Here is a 19,153-nt window from a genome sequence, read left to right on the forward strand (position 1 = left end):
TATGTCAAGGCTGAGAAATGCCTGTTCTTCCAACAGTCCGTCTCCTTCCTAGGATACCACATTTCCACCTCAGGGGTGGAGAGATGGAGAGTGACCACATTTCAGCCGTGCGTAATTGGCCGACTCCCACCCCGGTAAAGGAGGTGCAGCGTTTTTTAGGGTTTGCCAATTACTACCGGAGGTTTATCCAGGGTTTTGGTCAGGTAGCGTCTACCATTACCTCACTGCTGAAGGGGGGCCCGGTGCGTTTGCAGTGGTCGGTTGAGGCGGACAGGGCTTTTGGTCACCTAAGGGCTCTGTTTACCTCGGCTCCCGTGCTGGAGCATCCGGATCCCTCTTTGGCGTTCACAGTGGAGGTGGACGCGTCCGAGGCTGGGATAGGAGCCGTGCTCTCTCAGCACTCGGATACGCCACCGAAACTCCGCCCCTGTGCTTTCTTCTCGAAGAAGCTCAGCCCGGTGGAGCGAAACTATGGTTTGGGGGACCGGGAGCTGTTGGAGCTGGTGAAGCGGACATCTGCACTGTTATGTGGTGAAGCGGACATCTGCACTGTTATGTGCAGAGCCCGCTCCCCACCAGTGTCCCGCTGGGCGTCTGTGCATTCCATCTGCTGTCCGTGACCGGTTGATCTATTGGGCCCACACGTCACCCTCCTCTGGTCATCCAGGCATCGGTCGGACGGTGCGCTGTCTGAGTGGGAAGTACTGGCCCACCTTGGCAAAGGACGTGAGGTTTTATGTTTCCTCCTGCTCGGTGTGCGCCCAGTGTAAGGCTCCTAGGCACCTGCCCAGAGGTAAGCTACACCCCTTACCCGTTCCACAATGGCCTTGGTCGCATCTGTTGGTCGATTTCCTCACCGATCTTCCTCCCTCACAGGGTAAGATTTACATTACATTTACGTCATTTAGCAGACGCTCTTATCCAGAGCGACTTACAAATTGGTGCATTCACCATATGATATCCAGTGGAACAACCACTTTACAATAGTACATCTATATCTTTTTTGGGGGGGAGGGTAGGTGGGGAGGGTTAGAAGGATTACTTAATCCTATCCCAGGTATTCCTTAACCTCTCTAGGGCCAGCGGGACGAAATCGTCCCACCTACGTAACAGCCAGTGGAATCCTGTGGCGCGTTATTCAAATACCTTAGAAATGCTATTACTTCAATTTCTCAAACATATGACTATTTTACAGCATTTTAAAGACAAGACTCTCGTTAATCTAACCACACTGTCCGATTTCAAAAAGGCTTTACAACGAAAGCAAAACATTAGATTATGTCAGCAGAGTACCCAGCCAGAAATAATCAGACACCCATTTTTCAAGCTAGCATATAATGTCACATAAACCCAGAAGACAGCTAAATGCAGCACTAACCTTTGATGATCTTCATCAGATGACAACCCTAGGACATTATGTTATACAATACATGCATGTTTTGTTCAATCAAGTTCATATTTATATCAAAAACCAGCTTTTTACATTAGCATGTGACGTTCAGAACTAGCATACCCCCCGCAAACTTCCGGCGAATTTACTAACAATTTACTAAATTACTCACGATAAACGTTCACAAAAAGCATAACAATTATTTTAAGAATTTTAGATACAGAACTCCTCTATGCACTCGATATGTCCGATTTTAAAATAGCTTTTTGGTGAAAGCACATTTTGCAATATTCTAAGTAGATAGCCCGGCATCACAGGGCTAGCTATTTAGACACCCAGCAAGTTTAGCCTTCACCAAACTCCGATTTACTATTAGAAAAGTTTGATTACCTTTGGTGTTCTTCGTCAGAATGCAATCCCAGGACTTCTACTTCAATAACAAATGTTGGTTTGGTCCCAAATAATCCATAGTTATGTTCAAACAGCGGCGTTTTGTTCGTGCGTTCAAGACACTATCCGAATGGTAAATAAGGGTTACGAGCACGGCGCATTTCGTGACAAAGAAATTCGAAATATTCCATTACCGTACTTCGAAGCATGTCAACCGCTGTTTAAAATCAATTTTTATGCAATTTTTCTCGTAAAAAAACGATAATATTCCGACCGGGAATCTGCAATTAGGTAAACAGACAAAAGAAAATAAAGCACGGGGTTGACTCAGGCACGCGCCTAAGCCCATTGTCCTCTGATCGGCAACTTGTCAAAAGCGATAATGTGATTCAGCCTGGGGCTGCCTCGATATCGTTCAGCTTTTTCCCGGGCTCTGAGAGCCTATGGGAGCCGTAGGAAGTGTCACGTTACAGCAAAGATCCTCAGTCTTCAATAAACAGAGGCAAGAAGAACAACAACTTGTCAGACAGGCCACTTCCTGCATGGAATCTTCTCAGGTTTTTGCCTGCCATATGAGTTCTGTTATACTCACAGACACCATTCAAACAGTTTTAGAAACTTTAGGGTGTTTTCTATCCAAAGCCAATAATTATATGCATATTCTAGGAGTAGTAACCAGATTAAATCGGGTACGTTTTTTATCCGGCCGTGTAAATACTGCCCCCTAGCCCTAACAGGTTAAAGAGGTGGGGTTTCAGGTGTCTCCGGAAGGTGGTGATTGACTCCGCTGTCCTGGTGTTGTGAGGGAGCTTGTTCCACCATTGGGGTGCCAGAGCAGCGAACAGTTTTGACTGGGCTGAGCGGGAACTGTGCTTCCGCAGAGGTAGGGAGGTGAGCAGGCCAGAGGTGGATGAACGCAGTGCCCTTCTTTGGGTGTAGGGACTGATCAGAGCCTGAAGGTACGGAGGTGCCGTTCCCTTCACAGCTCCGTAGGCAAGCACCATGGTCTTGTAGCAGATGCGAGCTTCAACTGGAAGCCAGTGGAGTGTGCGGAGGAGCGGGGTGACGTGAGAGAACTTGGGAAGGTTGAACACCAGACGGGCTGCGGCGTTCTGGATGAGTTGTAGGGGTTTAATGGCACAGGCAGGGAGCCCAGCCAACAGCGAGTTGCAGTAGTCCAGACGGGAGATGACAAGTGCCTGGATTAGGACCTGCGCCGCTTCCTGTGTGAGGCAGGGTCGTACTCTGCGAATGTTGTAGAGCATGTACCTACAGGATCGGGTCACCGCCTTGATGTTAGTGGAGAACGACAGGGTGTTGTCCAGGGTCACGCCAAGGCTCTTAGCACTCTGGGAGGAGGACACAATGGAGTTGTCAACCGTGATGGCGAGATCATGGAACGGGCAGTCCTTCCGCGGGAGGAAGAGCAGCTCCGTCTTGCCGAGGTTCAGCTTGAGGTGGTGATCTGTCATCCACACTGATATGTCTGCCAGACATGCAGAGATGCGATTCGCCACTTGGTTATCAGAAGGGGGAAAGGAGAAGATTAATTGTGTGTCGTCTGCGTAGCAGTGATAGGAGAGACCATGTGAGGATATGACAGAGCCAAGTGACTTGGTGTATAGCGAGAATAGGAGAGGGCCTAGAACTGAGTCCTGGGGGACACCAGTGGTGAGAGCACGTGGTGCGGAGACGGATTCTCGCCACGCCACCTGGTAGGAGCGACCTGGTGGTCGAGGCCGGTGTCGGCGCGCTGCTGGAGCCGCGTGTCAAGGAGGGGGGGTACTGTCACGACTTCCGCCGAAGTCGGTCCCTCTCCTTGTTCGGGCGGCGTTCGACGGTCGACGTCCCCGGTCTTCTAGTGTGACGACCCTCCCACTCTGTCTGCCGTATTATCTCTCTTTGTTCTTGTTTCCTTATTAGGATGCCGGTGGGCGGAGTTGGAAGGGTCGTCAGCTAGATGGGAAACACCTGGGCTCGGGTGTGTCCCAGGATAAAGACACCTCTTCCACAGTCATTGGGGAGACTCTCTCCATGCAGACACCTTGTTTTTGGTTGTGCTAGTTGTGGTATCTAATAAATATATATTTTTGATACTCCTTGTCTCCACGTTGTCTCCCTTTTGTTGCGAACTCTGAGCCGGTTCGTAGCACTAGCCATCGCCTCTCTACCTTTCATTTTCCATTTGTTTTGTCTTGTTTTCCCGCACACCTGGTTCACATTCCCTCATCAGACTAAATGTATATTACCCTCTGTTTCCCCCATGTCTGTGTGTGGAATTGTTCTTTGTGTAGGGTGTTACGCTACAGGCTGGCTTGCGCTAGGTTTGTTTCAAACCTAGGTTTGTTTATTTTTGTTTAATCCGGTTCATGTTACCGTGGTTGTGCTTTGTCCTGCCTCGCCTGTGCCTTTGGGCCAGGGTGTATATTAAAGTTCTCCTGTTATCACCCATCTCTGCTCTCCTGCGCCTGACTTCCCGGCAACCAGTCACTCACCCCTTTACAACTGGAGCGTTTCCTAAACATTCTTTTTGTTTTCAGGAAGGCAGTGAGTTACCGAGCAACAGCTTTTTCAAAACAAATTGAGAGGGAGAGAATGGGTCGAGGTTTGGCTTTTTCAGGAGAGGCTTTATTACTTCCACTTTTAGTGAGTTTGGTACACATCCGCAAGATAGGGAGCCAATTATTATGTTCAACATAGGAGGGCCAAGCCCAGGAAGTAGCTCTTTCAGTAGTTCAGTTGGAATAGGGTCCAGTAGGTAGCTGGACGGTTCAGAGGCTATAACTGTTTTCGTGAACTTGTCAAGAGATACAGGATTTAAAATCTTGAGTGTCCATTGATCCGAGGTGCTGGCAGTTTTGGACAGACTCAGGACAACTGAGTTTTGGAGAAATACACATAATCAAAGAGGAGTCCGTAATTTTGTTGTCTAATGATCATGATTTTTTTGTCAAAGAAGTTGCTGCTGAAGTGAAGGCCATCCTCACTTAGGGAATGCTGCTTTTTAGTTCAATTTGCGACAGTATCAAAACCACATTTTAGTTTTTATTCTCTTCAATTGGGTTGGAAAAGTAGGTGTATTGAGAAGCACAGTACTGCTAGTCGGAAGACTTAAAATTTGGTGGAGCTCCATTTCCGTTCCAATTTTCTGAAAGCTTGCTTCAGGGTTCAGGTATTTTCTGTATACCAGGGAGCTAGTTTTTTGTGATAGTTTTTTGTTTTTAGTGATGCAAGGGAGTATACGCAAAGCCCACTGAAAAATAAGTGAGTTATGTGGCGTATACCTGCGTACACCCTCCACTACACCACCGAATCTAATATTTAATTGTCAAGGTAACATTCGAATAAATCATCTTACAATGCAGGAGTTCTAATCCTGACCTCCCTCCCTCCCTCAGGCCCATCTACCCGTGTTCTCCACAGCCTGTTCTCCAAGGTGTCCCAGTACTCAGAGTTCACCAGCCACAGTATGAGACTCAACGCATTCATCTTCGGACTGCTCAAGTGAGTACACTACCTCTGTTACCGACTTCTAGTGGTCGTCACTAACAGTCCTGTACTCTGTGTCTCCCTCCTGTACAGTACTCTATCTCCCGCTCACTGTCACAAACCTTAACAATAGCCTTCTAAACAACTGACCGGGCAAGGCTCTAACTCAGTATTGGTTTCCATAGCAATACAACATAACTGACTCCTTTCTTGTTCATCTCTTGTGTTTTTCCCTGTTTCAGCTTGCGATCTTTGGAGTTTTGGTTCAATCACCTCTACACTCATGAAGGTATGCACATCTTAAGTGTTAAGGGTCAGACGCACAGAGAAATCTGACATGCAGATAGGTACTCAGAACCTCTGCCCTGTGTCGGCAGTTAGCTTGTTGCGTAACTACAGATGAAATACTCCAGACCACAAGTTGGCACAAAAAAAAAGAAAACAGGTTTCCAGTCAACCGTGAGTCAATACAATGTTTTAACGCACCAAGGACAGCACATGTCGTTCTACAAAGCGCAGCGGCCAGGAGAGCTCTTTAGGTAGTCGGCACCATGGACAGCAGCACCCAAGCAGAGATTCATCAAAACCATTCATCGCAGCGCATGAAGTGCTCATTTAGCAGACAAATAGATCTACTGTATGTAGTAAAACGCCCATTTGGTAATGTCTGATTTCTGATTGGCTGACCACGTCCACCACACATTTTTTTCTTTGCCTCACACAAGTCAACGAGGTCTGTTTTTTAACATCCATTGCAAATGATAGTTCCTCAGTATCTGAAAATGTTTCCAACACTCCCGGCTTCGATAATCACCAAACCGTTTGAAAAGCTAAATATCATGATCTGATGATCCCGTATATCCAGTGAAAAGTAATAAAAACAACAGCTTTCTGTCCCGAGCTCACTGGCGCAGGAAACTCGGAGGGCCCGGAATAGTTAATACAATGTTGCATGTTCACTAGCAGGCCGGACCAAATGATGATTTTATACAATGTTGCACTTCACTAGTGATAGCTCAAGTCAGGACAGATAGAGAGGCAGATAGGCGGAATAGAGAGCTGAATGTGATTGAAATAATCAGAATTTTTAACAGGACATTTTCTACTGTTTTTATTTGTTGGCTTTAGGCCTATATATTTTACTTAGCTGACGATGGAAGTTATAGGCTTACTGCTGCATTTCTGAGTTATATGCTCTCATTTCTTTAGCCACCAATGGATCACGGTGTATCTGTATGTCCATATGGCAGAACCTAGTGCTCTCCGCATAGTCTAATTTTTACTTTTAGATTTGTATCATTTTACTGCAGATTTGTACGGTTAACCACGTGACAATGATTGCGAGAAACAAAAACGTTATTATTGAAATGAAACTGTTCTGAGAAATTGTCCAAATAAAAATAATCATAACTGGCCCGCAGATCGGTAGAAATGATAGGATAAAGCTTCCCCAAACTTTACTATTCATTACTATTACAGCCATTAAAACATTTGTAAATGCACAAGCACGTGCACACATAAGAGGTCCCATGAAAGAACATGCCTGTCCAACTGATTCTTTCTGGCGCCGGGTCTGCATCATGGAATCAATAGAACAAACTGATTCGTTCTGGCGCCGGGTCTGCATCATGGATTCAATAGAACAAACTGATTCGTTCTGGTGCCGGGTCTGCATCATGGAATCAATAGAACAAACTGATTCGTTCTGGCGCCGGGTCTGCATCATGCATTCAATAGAACAAACTGATTAGTTCTAGCGCCGGGTCTGCATCATGCATTCAATAGAACAAACTGATTAGTTCTGGTGCCGGGTCTGCATCATGGATTCAATAGAACAAACTGATTCTTTCTAGCGCCGGGTCTGCGTCATGGATTCAATAGAACAAACTGATTAGTTCTGGTGCCGGGTCTGCATCATGGATTCAATAGAACAAACTGATTAGTTCTGGTGCCGGGTCTGCATCATGGATTCAATAGAACAAACTGATTAGTTCTGGTGCCGGGTCTGCATCATGCATTCAATAGAACAAACTGATTAGTTCTGGTGCCGGGTCTGCATCATGCATTCAATAGAACAAACTGGGTCTGCATCATGCATTCAATAGAACAAACTGATTCGTTCTGGTGCCGGGTCTGCATCATGGAATCAATAGAACAAACTGATTCGTTCTGGTGCCGGGTCTGCATCATGGATTCAATAGAACAAACTGATTAGTTCTGGCGCCGGGTCTGCATCATGCATTCAATAGAACAAACTGATTAGTTCTGGTGCCGGGTCTGCATCATGGATTCAATAGAACAAACTGATTAGTTCTGGTGCCGGGTCTGCATCATGGATTGAATAGAACAAACTGATTCTTTCTAGCGCCGGGTCTGCGTCATGGATTCAATAGAACAAACTGATTAGTTCTGGTGCCGGGTCTGCATCATGGATTCAATAGAACAAACTGATTCGTTGTAGCGCCGGGTCTGCGTCATGCATTCAATAGAACAAAATAATAATCCCAACAGGTGTACAAATCAAGGTCCCATTTTAAAACATCATCCTCCTCTCCTTCATGTTGGCAAACCTGCCAACCATTTTGTCTTCGTCGATGTCTATGTCCCGCTCAGTACAAAGAAAAGTGAGGTTGGTAAGTCTGGCTTCATTCATGCACGCAAATAGCACTTGATGTGCTTCAGGAGGCTGAGACGTCACTCGTCATTCGGCACTGCTGATGGGAATGGTTTTGTAGATTCTATGGAGAATGGTCAGATTTGGATATGCTCAGTGCATGTCGTTGGCAGTGAGGAATGGTAGGACTGCGTCAGTGTTGAGATCCATGGCTAACTCGGAATACATTGTGCGGAAAGAGAGGAACTCATCCGCAACTTCCTCAGGCTTGGAAATGTCTTCCAAGTAGAAACGTGTGAGCTCAAGCATATTATTTTCTTCATCAGGGTGCTCAAAGCGCTGTGGGTTGAGCACAGAGAATAGTCGTGCCATTTCTCTGAAGCCGGCATATCAAACTGCCCCACAAAAACATCAAGTATGCAATAATATACATCAACTTCAAAGCACCTTCTGATTTCAAGAATTGGGTCGTCCTCTGAATCCTCATCATGAAACCTCTTCCTCTTACGCGCTCTCTACTCTGCAAACTCAGTTGTTGCGTTGTTTTGTCGGGCCAATCTGTTTCTCAGTGTTCTCTATCTTGTCGTAGGCCTCATCTGTGCGCATCTGTCTGATCTCAACCATGCAGGTGTCAATGAGATCCACGCAGTCCAATCCTTTTGCAGATAGTTAGAAAATATGTACGTCTTCTTTAGTAAACTGTTCCAAAACAGCAACATACAATTTGAGAGCAGGCCGTCGGCTTCAGAGGCCGACTTTGGCGTTTTATGGTTATGGTGCTTTATTCAGCGCAGAGCTTCAAGGATCTAGGTCAGGCTCTGAATAACCGCTTCTCTGGCCTGTTTCCTGCAGGCCCATCTTGTGTCTGATAGGCTCTTCAGGGGCTCCCGAGTAGCGCAGTGGTCTGTCACTGCAGTACCTGGTTCAAATCCAGGTTGCATCACATCCAGCTGTGATTGGGAGTCCCATAGGGTGGTGCACAATTGGCCCAGTGTCGTCCGGGGTATGAAAATAAGAATTTGTTCTTAACTGACTTGCCTAGTTAAATCAAATAAATAAATAATAACATTTCAGGGTGAGAACAGTTCCCTCCAACTGCATGTGTTCCTGTTCCAACTGAAGTATTTTAAACCTTGGGAGGCTAGAAGCAGTAGCTATACAGGGTCTTGCAGCGTTCATTAGAATTAAATGTATGTTGTGTGCGCAGCAGTGCATATAGAAAGCCATTTTCTTATTTATTTTTGCCACGGGCGCGAGGCCATGCTTCCATCAACACCCGCCCCATTAGCCACTGTCAGGCTAGAGCACTAACAACAGTGGTTGGATGTTCCATGCCATCTTTACGGTTGTCTTGTTGCAAGGACAACGACGAGGAGAAGTAGGTTGTAAGTGGAACACAGAATGCAATTAACTTCTTATTCTGCGCGTTCTTCGCGTTCCTCGCGTTTTACCTGACTTGTACTTTCTATCAATTGCTCACCTGAATGTAACTTAGCAACAGACATGGTAGGCTACACATCAATCAAATATGACAGGCCCCCCACCAGTAGCCAACCAGCAGCAGCTGTAAGTCCCAGGGGGCCCCTCGAGGGCATATAGTGACAGATACAGCTGTATATTGCTTTATAAAAATAAGCAACACCAGCTCAGACCAATTCCAGCATTTAATTAAATAATATAAAATATCAATTCTGACAATGCTTTATAGTGATATAAAATGTTTTTCCTCCGGTTTGTTGGTACATCACCCCCCCCCCCCCCCAGCTCCGCTTCTGTAGCTAGCTACCTAGTGATCTAGTGCACATTATCAAACCTAACAAAAAATCTTTCTTCAAGCACAAAACTCGTTAGCTAGATTAGATGTAAAATATGTAAAAACTTGTATAATGCAGCTTTATTGTTTTAGTTAGAACAATGAAGAAAATGGTGGATGACACCAGGAGAAGTGCACTTTTTTTTCATTTTTGTTGTCACTTCTCTCGGCTCCCCCACGTGGAGTTTCATGCTCTCTGATTGGCTCAAAGTCAAGTTGTCGACCACTGCCGAGCATTGCGATTCTACAAGTGGAAACGGCAGGTTCGTCGGTACGCAGCAGGTACGTCTGTTGTTCTAGCAAGAGAAAGAACAGCCTCCTACTGTACTAAGTACCCTGTCGGCCATCAGATTTCTCAGTGTGTCTGACCTCTTAGAGAGAAAACAGATACTATTACAACCCATGTCTGGTATGCTTCTGCTAATCTCAGGTCATCATTGTAAATACGAACTTCTTCTGATTTAAATAAAGGTTAGATCAAATAAAAGTCTAACCATTGTTTGTTCCCCATCTGTCTCTCTCCACCTGTCTTCCCCAGACATCGTAGCGACCCACTACCACCCGTGGGGTTTCCTGCCGTTGTCCCAGAGGCCCTGCCAGCCTCTATTCGAGGAGTTCCTTCTCCTCCTGCAGCCTCTATCCCTGTTGCCCTTTGACCTTGACCTGCTCTTTGAGCCCCGATTAGTCCAGAAGGGCCAGGAACACCGTAGACGCAAGGAGCAGCTCTGCTCCGCATCCACCGGCGAGGACCTGGACCAATCAGCACGCTCCACCTTCCAGCTCATGAGGGGGTGGAGCACAGAGTCACGGAGGGCGGAGTCTATGAGAGATAAAAGGGAAGGGGGCGGGGCGGGGAAGAGAGAGAGGCTGGGTCTGAGACGAGAGGGAACGTGGCCTAGGATGGAAGGGGTTGGAGAGAGAGGGAGTAGAGAAGGGATGATGCAGAGGACAGGGTCTAGGAGAGAAGGGGCAGGGATGGATCGTTTAGGAGCAGGACTTTTAGAAGCACAGCCAATGACGACGGAAGTAGGGACAGGGTTTGCCAATCTGTGGAGGGAGAGTGGGAGGGGGAGGGGCATAGTAAAGAGAGCAAAAGGGGTGGGAGGAGAGAGCCAGAGGGAAGGGGAAAGTGAGGGAGGGAAGGAGGAGAGGAGGAAGGAGAGAGAGAGGGATTGGGCAGAGGAGGGTCGTCAGCGGCAGGAGCGTGATCGCCAGGCGTGCTGGTGGTACCAACTCATGCAGAGCTCCCAGGTCTACATCGACCAATCAGCTCAGGGGGGCTCAAAGTTTGTCAAGACTGAGAAGAGGAAGAAGTCTGCGGAGAGGCGGAGCCAGCTTCCGCCCCCCAGGGAGGGCGTGGTGGAAGGGGCGGAGTCTAGCCAGGATGAGGAGGGTCTCAGAGAGAGAGGGAGAAGCAGGAAGAGCAGCTCCAGCTCCAGTGGTGAGTGGACAGGGTCCAGGGGAAGAGGAAGACTCTCCTGGATGGGGAGTCCCCCAGAGTCGCTGCTCACCCAGGACAAGGAGAACGAGACGGAACTGGGGGCCCCAGTGACAGGAGCACCAGAGGCCTCAGTGGCCCAGCCAGCGGCCCAGGCTGAGTGTCCCTCCCAGGGCCAGGGCATGCGTTGGGGTAGGCTGTTTGGGTCCAGCGTAGGAGGTGGTGGCACCCCCTCCAGGCCAGAGCAGAGATCAGCCAAAAGTCAGAGCAGGTGAGGGAAGTGAAGTGGTGTAAATTGGTACAGATGGTACAGTAATAATTTACTCTTTATTTTACAGACCTTTTAAGCATTTGCTGAGTATTAACCGAGACAATATTTTAGGACATGTACTTCAAAGAATACAATAAATTATTTGACTCACAAGTTTGCAAGGAATTTTCCATATTGATTTGGCTGTGCTTTGTATGTCCCTCCCAGGCTGCCGTCCGGCTGGCTGACAGGTTTGGACATGTCCGTGCTGGACCTCGTAGCTCAGACGGTGGGGGCGGGGACAGTTAAGAGGGTGGAGCCTTCAGCTCCTATGGCCCCTCCCACTCTGAACCAACCCTCTCCACCTCTTCAGACAACACAGGAGAGCCACACCAAACAACCCTGGTAAGGTCATACTCAATAAAAAAAAATATTCAACCAATATTTCAGCAGGACTGGTCAAGAGACCAAAAACAATACAGGATGCAAATAAAAAATACAGGATACAAGCTACTTATACAAAATTCAATGACACATATTCTTCCCCCCCCCCCCCTTCCAGTGAAGTGCGAGCTCTGTGCCACCACATAGCCACGGAGCCTGACCAGCTGAGTTTCCAGAAAGGGGACGTACTGAGGGTCCTGAGCCGGGCCGACTCCGACTGGCTCCTCTGCTCCCTGGGGGCCCAGCGGGGCCTGGTGCCTTTCATCTATGTTACCCTGAGGGGCATGGAGGACAGCCAGGCACCCCAATGGCCTCAGGGGCCACACTGACCTGACAGACTCAACTAGGGTTTCAAAATTCAGTTTTTTCAGAAATCACTGTTGGGAGATTCCTGGAATCAAGAGGAAATAAGGAGGAAATCTGTGTTTCCTCCAACCGGGATTTCTGGTAAACCTAGGGATTTTGGGAACGTTAGCCTGAACCGAGGGGCCACATTAAGGAAGGGAGAGTGGGGAAAGGAGGAAAGGTCTCAGAGGGCCAAATATGGATGTACAGTATATATTCACTGAGTGGATACAAGACAATGGATACTCATGGAGGATGCTGATATGACTGGTTTAAAGTGTAATTATTGTACTGTGGGATGAGTACGAAACACAGACAGACACACACACACACACACACACACACACACACACACACACACACACACACACACACACACACACACACACACACACACACACACACACACACACACACACACACACACACACACACACACACACAGATGTAAACATGCATGTATGTACATAAACATATACACACAGGCGCGAACAAACAGACTTCTCTACGCATGCATCTACACTAAACTCATGCATGCATACATTCAAAGACTATACACACACACACACACACACACACACACACACACACACACACACACACACACACACACACACACACACACACACACACACACACACACACACACAAACCAAACCAAACCAAACCAAACCAAAACAAACTGTATGGGAATACCAAACAGAGACACATGGCTAGCTACAGAGACTGCCTCAGCTCAGCCAATATATATATATATATATATATATACCACACCTAGCTGTGCTTTACTTTACCATGCACCAGAACTATACTCTATCAATCACCTAGCTGTTCCACACTTTGAATGCAGATGCTAATGCTAAATTCTAGTGCAAATGCTAGTGCTAGTCCTTGTCCTAGTGCTAAATACAAGTGCTAGTGCTAAAGCTAGAGCTAATGCTAGTGCTAATGCTAATATAAAACTTCAGGAGACTGGTTAAAGGACTTGTCATTTAATGTATCCACACTGACATCATGCTACTTGATTTACTTAATTAGCCCAGAGTACCCCTGCTTTGTAGTAGGATGCTAGTATGAAAAGTAATGTTGTTACAAAACAGAAAAAAATACAATATTGCTTGTGTGATCTTTCTCTGGGTGTGTCTTCTGACAGCTGTCGTCGTCTCTCTGTGTGGGCTTAATACAAATGGACAGACAGATAAACCGGTTTGAACTGGCTTCATTAATTCCTCGTCATCTGCAAATTCCTGATACTCATCATCTTGGTAACACAATGATTTTGGATGGACTTATAAACCTGACTGATTGGACAAAGCCAACAACATCCTCTGGTTCCTCCCTTCACTTTCTGTTTGTTTTGGTGGATGGGATGAACTGACCTATCACTGCAGGTGTTGGGAAGGAAAAGGGCGGAGCCGGGCCTAGTGCATGTAACCTAGCAACAAACTGACAAATGTTTTTGTGTCTTTTCAACTCTTCTTCACCCCTGTTCGAACCCCAAAACCCTAGCTCCTCCCACCTGCTCCGCCGCTCTCTCCTTTATCCAATAAAACTGCACAGCTTTCAGGAGGATACTGTACCTCTGGTACAGAGAAAACGAAGAGTTTCAAGAAGCTATGATAAGCTATGAGCTGTAGGTGTCTATATATAAATCCATACTGTAAATGCATATACAACTTACTTATTTATTGATTAATGACTAATGACGATATAATTTATTATCGTTGAGGAAAACCGTGTAGTAGAGGTGGATAAAGAAGGAAGGATGTCGAATGAAAGCAACACATGGCTTTGGAGGTCTGTTCAGGTGTTCAGGTGAGTTTTTCTGAACGTGTTGGGGAGAAGGCTATACAAACCAATGGAGAGCCAGCTCCACCCCAACCTCCCTATTCTAAAACGCTCTAAAAGTGGGCTTTTCTAAAACATAATAGAAGTACACTGAATGTTTTAATTTCAAGCATAAAAATATACTTCAAATGATTCTGATTGGTTGTATGTAATGAGAAAGAGAGTTTTGTTTATTGCGTATGCCGTAAAGTGCTTGAGAAAGAACCACGGGAGAGCTGATATGCTGGACGTATTTAGCCATGACCATGCCTATGGTCCCTACATGATGTTTTATATACGCGACGGTGCGTCCAACCAGCCACTTTCCCTGGTTTTCAGTCCTGAGAGGTCTCAGGTTTTCTGGTCGGAAATATTTTTGAGGATAAGAGGCATTTTAGAAGAAACCCCAACGCATTTATTGGATTCAGATGTTTCAAATGTTGCCTTAGGTTCAGTTCTAGCAGTACAGGTAAACTAGGTTCAGTTCTAGCAGTACAGGTAAACTCGATTCAAATTTAGCTGTACAGGTAAACTCAGTTCAGATTTAGCTGTACAGGTAAACTAGGTTCAGATTTAGCTGTACAGGTAAACTAGGTTCAGATTTAGCTGTACAGGTAAACTAGGTTCAGATTTAGCTGTACTGGTAAACTAGGTTCAGATTTAGCTGTACAGGTAAACTCAGTTCAGATTTAGCTGTACAGGTAAACTCAGTTCAGATTTAGCTGTACAGGTAAACTAGGTTCAGATTTAGCTGTACTGGTAAATTAGGTTCAGATTTAGCTGTACAGGTAAACTCGATTCAAATTTAGCTGTACAGGTAAACTCGATTCAAATTTAGCTGTACAGGTAAACTCAGTTCAGATTTAGCTGTACAGGTAAACTCAGTTCAGATTTAGCTGTACAGGTAAACTAGGTTCAGATTTAGCTGTACTGGTAAACTAGGTTCAGATTTAGCTGTACTGGTAAACTAGGTTCAGATTTAGCTGTACAAGTAAACTAGGTTCAGATTTAGCTGTACTGGTAAACTAGGTTCAGATTTAGCTGTACTGGTAAACTAGATTCAGATTTAGCTGTACAGGTAAACTAGGTTCAGATTTAGCTGTACTGGTAAACTAGGTTCAGATTTAGCTGTACAGGTAAACTCGATTCAAATTTAGCTGTACAGGTAAACTAGGTTCAGATTTAGCTGTACAAGTAAACTAGGTTCAGATTTAGCTGTACTGGTAAACTAGGTTCAGATTTAGCTGTACTGGTAAACTAGATTCAGATTTAGCTGTACAGGTAAACTAGGTTCAGATTTAGCTGTACTGGTAAACTAGGTTCAGATTTAGCTGTACAGGTAAACTCGATTCAAATTTAGCTGTACAGGTAAACTCAGTTCAGATTTAGCTGTACAGGTAAACTAGGTTCAGATTTAGCTGTACTGGTAAACTAGGTTCAGATTTAGCTGTACTGGTAAACTAGGTTCAGATTTAGCTGTACAGATAAACTCGATTCAGATTTAGCAGTACAGGTAAACTAGATTCAGATTTAGCTGTACAGGTAAACTAGGTTCAGATTTAGCTGTACAGGTAAACTAGGTTCAGATTTAGCTGTACTGGTAAACTAGGTTCAGATTTAGCTGTACAGGTAAACTAGGTTCAGATTTAGCTGTACAGGTAAACTAGGTTCAGATTTAGCTGTACAGGTAAACTAGGTTCAGATTTAGCTGTACTGGTAAACTAGGTTCAGATTTAGCTGTACTGGTAAACTAGGTTCAGATTTAGCTGTACAGGTAAACTAGAGCTGGTAAAAAAGGATTAAACCCTAATATGATGTCAAAACATTGTGGCTTAAGCCCTAGATTAGGGTTTGTAGAGCCTACATAATCCACAATGAAATGATGTAATGTAACATAAAAAATGATAGGTTAGAAAAACATAACATTGCCAGGACGAATCCACGAGGACAAGAGTTAGGTTCAATCAGATAAGAGTTAATATAGCTTATAGATAAAGTTGTATTATTACTCTTAAAAATGTATTTGTAAAAATGTATTTCTTTCTTTTATTTTGTTGTACAGTTTTATTTTTTTATATCTTTTTTTTCTTAATTTTTTTAAAAGTTTACATAAATGATTTAAGTATTTTGTTAACTCTAAATTAAATATATTTAATATCTTCAATAATTAATTTTGAAAGATAGGGGTTGAAGCTATTGAAATATCGATGTTAACAACTGTACTTTAAGACATTATTGCGTAAATAACAAGCGTTTTAAAATGTGAGTTAGTATCATGTTATGGGAGAAGGACATAACATGTCATATTATGTTAAATGCCAGTTATGGGGATAAATACCTGCCCAAATTATTATCACTATAACAATATATTTGTTCTTGTGTTTTGGCACATATCTATCTTCATAACTTGAGGAAAGGTGTCAGATGTGCAGAAAATTTGCAGGAAAGATGCAGGAAATGTGCAGAAAATGCAGGATATGCCGGTCAGGATGGGGTTTTTGTTAGTCTTCCAGGTACAGTTTGCTCTTCATTGACATCCTCCTGCAGGGTCATACTACGGGACAGACAGTATTGTACTGTAGTAGAGGTCTTAGTGATGGATAGAGCAGGGGGAGAGAGAAAGAGAGAGGGAGAGAGAGAAAAGATACAGAGAAATTTGTAAAACGGTACAGATGGATTTTCCCTCCTTCATAATTAGCAGTGTTTCATTTATTTTTATATTATTTAACCTTTATAATAACTAGCAACCTCCTGTGGCCAAAATACGGTACTGGTTCTGGTCTTGTCTCTCTACTTGGGAGTGATAGGCAGAAATAGAAAGAAGCTAATGTATCCTCTCTCTCACCTATTTCTCTCTCTCTCCGTCTCTCCTGTTCCTCTCGTCCATGTTCTGATAGAAGTAAACTGTTACTCATTCTGTATTCTGTATCACCATGGCACTACTACTGTTCTCCGTGCCCGAATGACGTGTATGACACGTCCGTGTCCATGCTATATCAACGTAATATGGATGTTAATAACAAAGTGCTCATGTGATCATACTTCAAATGTCTCCCTTGTCTTTTGTTTCCGTCAAAAAATGTCTTCATTTATACAAATTACTTGTGCCCTTCATACATGTTTGTATTTCTATATTGCCACTAGATGAGGCCATTGTTCCACATTCCTCATTTTGATACACCAGGTTCAAGGGCTTTACTGACCTGTGGTTTTGGAATTTCACATGCTATTGGGCTGGAAACTTCTGTGGGACTTAGGTTTACTTTACTGTTGATGGATTTGAAAGATGCAACATAATGAACTGGAAGGGAAGTGGTAGAAAACACTATCCACACTATTTACTTGGTTCCACTTCTCTTCTTTAAACTCTTTAAACTCTCTTTGACTTGTGTCAAATGTATTACTTTTTCATTTTACCTTTATTTATCCAGGTAGTCTCATTAACGACGTATCCATCCACAGTTTTTATGCAAGGAAAGTCATACCATAATCACGACATCTGTTATTGAAACATGAAGTTCCGGTATAATTTTATAAATGTTTGTTCGACCTAGTGGGAGCTTTTAGTGTCAGTAAAATTAATTACGTGAGAAATGACAGTGGAAACGCCTTTATGCACAAATATTGATATAATAACCATCATATCAAAGTAAACTTGGAGTCACTCGATGCTTTGGTGTGTGGTCCTCCCACTACGACTCAGGAAACCAGGCAGTTTATTAGGCATCAAATGAAATTAATTATGATGAACTTCACAGGGTGGTGAAAGCGCATAGTATGATCTTAAGGCTACTTTCCAATAAATGTCAAGGGTCTTATTATGGTGACATGATCGATGCTTGACTGACGTTTGACAAATAAATATCATATTTTGTCCATAATAATATCATAATGTAGGCTATATTGCTAGCTGTTGGCTAGAGTGCAACAAGTCAGTTTGATGGAAAGACATCTCTGGTGGGAAAATGTGCATATTGTTTGTATGTGGATTTTTGCATATTCGCATGACAATCTGTCGCCAATTGGATGGACACCTAAATACTGAGACAAAATCACATTTTCAAGAGACACCTGGTCCAACCAAGACAGCAGCAAGGGGGAACAATGTTTTAGACAAATATCAGACCTAACATCTTACAGACATAGACACACCATAAACAAATTATAGACATAGACACACATACATTACATACAGAAACGTGCAAACATCATAGATCAAATCAATCATGCATCACCGCATGAAATCCTAATGACAATCACGTTACTCAGTAACATGTAAGTCAACCAACCTTTTTCAACGTATCTAAACAAACACGATCCTGGAGTTTTCAAATTGGTCTGTAGAGCATTCCAAGACTATGGAGCTGAGTAACTGAAACACTTCCTGATCCGTTCCGATTTTTGGAACTGTTAAAAGTACATGCGACCGTAGCTGGTATTTTATTTTATTTATATTTTTCCTGACCTTATCACAGAAGAACAGAGTTAAAGCGCCAGTTTTCCCAAAGCCTGTATAGAGCCAATGAAGAACAACCAACAGTGATGTGTCAGACGCTTTTGGTCGGTAATAAACCTAAGGGCTACCCTGATACACATAATCAACTGAATTCAGTGTAATGCTCGAGGTCTGCTTGTAAATAACAGCACCATAGTCCAAGACAGACAAGAATGCAAGAATGTACACTGTACACTTACTGTGAAGTTTCCTGGGGAAAAAAATGGTACTGTAACTGTTTATTCAGAAATAAATTGCACTTGTGGGATGCTTAGATTATCTGTGTGTGTCAAATCAAATCAAACATGTGTACTTACGGTCGCTTCCCAACAATGACTAGAGAAAAATAGAAACATAGAAAAAGAATAGCACAAGGCCTGAAAACAAAATAACTTGGCTATATACACAGACTACCTGTACGGAATTGATGTGCAGGGGTATGAGGTAATTAAGGTAGATATGTACATATAGGTAGGGGTAAAGTGACTAGGCAACAGGATAGATAGTAGACAGTAGCAGCAGCATATATGATGAATCAAAAGTTAGTGTAAAAAAGTTCAATTCAGATAGTCTGGGTAGCTATTTGGTTAGCTATTTAGCAGTCTTGTTCAGCAGTCTTATGGCTTGGGGGTAGAAGCTGTTCAGGGTCCTGTTGGTT

General features: G+C 44.1%; 1 protein-coding gene across 1 annotated transcript in view; it reads left to right on the forward strand.

Annotated features, from left to right (window-relative positions):
• LOC115200580 (iporin) overlaps window positions 1-12,779 on the forward strand; it is a 53,100-nt gene extending 40,321 nt beyond the window's left edge. The window contains exons 10-14 of the mRNA XM_029763750.1: window positions 5,179-5,284; window positions 5,512-5,558; window positions 10,235-11,405; window positions 11,613-11,789; window positions 11,947-12,779. Of these exons, the coding sequence (XP_029619610.1) occupies window positions 5,179-5,284; window positions 5,512-5,558; window positions 10,235-11,405; window positions 11,613-11,789; window positions 11,947-12,157 (1,712 nt within the window). The 3' untranslated portion in view covers window positions 12,158-12,779. The remainder of the gene's footprint in view (window positions 1-5,178; window positions 5,285-5,511; window positions 5,559-10,234; window positions 11,406-11,612; window positions 11,790-11,946) is intronic.
• Window positions 12,780-19,153: the final 6,374 nt, after the last annotated feature.

The sequence above is a fragment of the Salmo trutta genome, chromosome 9 (assembly GCF_901001165.1).
Source record: "Salmo trutta chromosome 9, fSalTru1.1, whole genome shotgun sequence".
NCBI lineage: Eukaryota > Metazoa > Chordata > Actinopteri > Salmoniformes > Salmonidae > Salmo > Salmo trutta.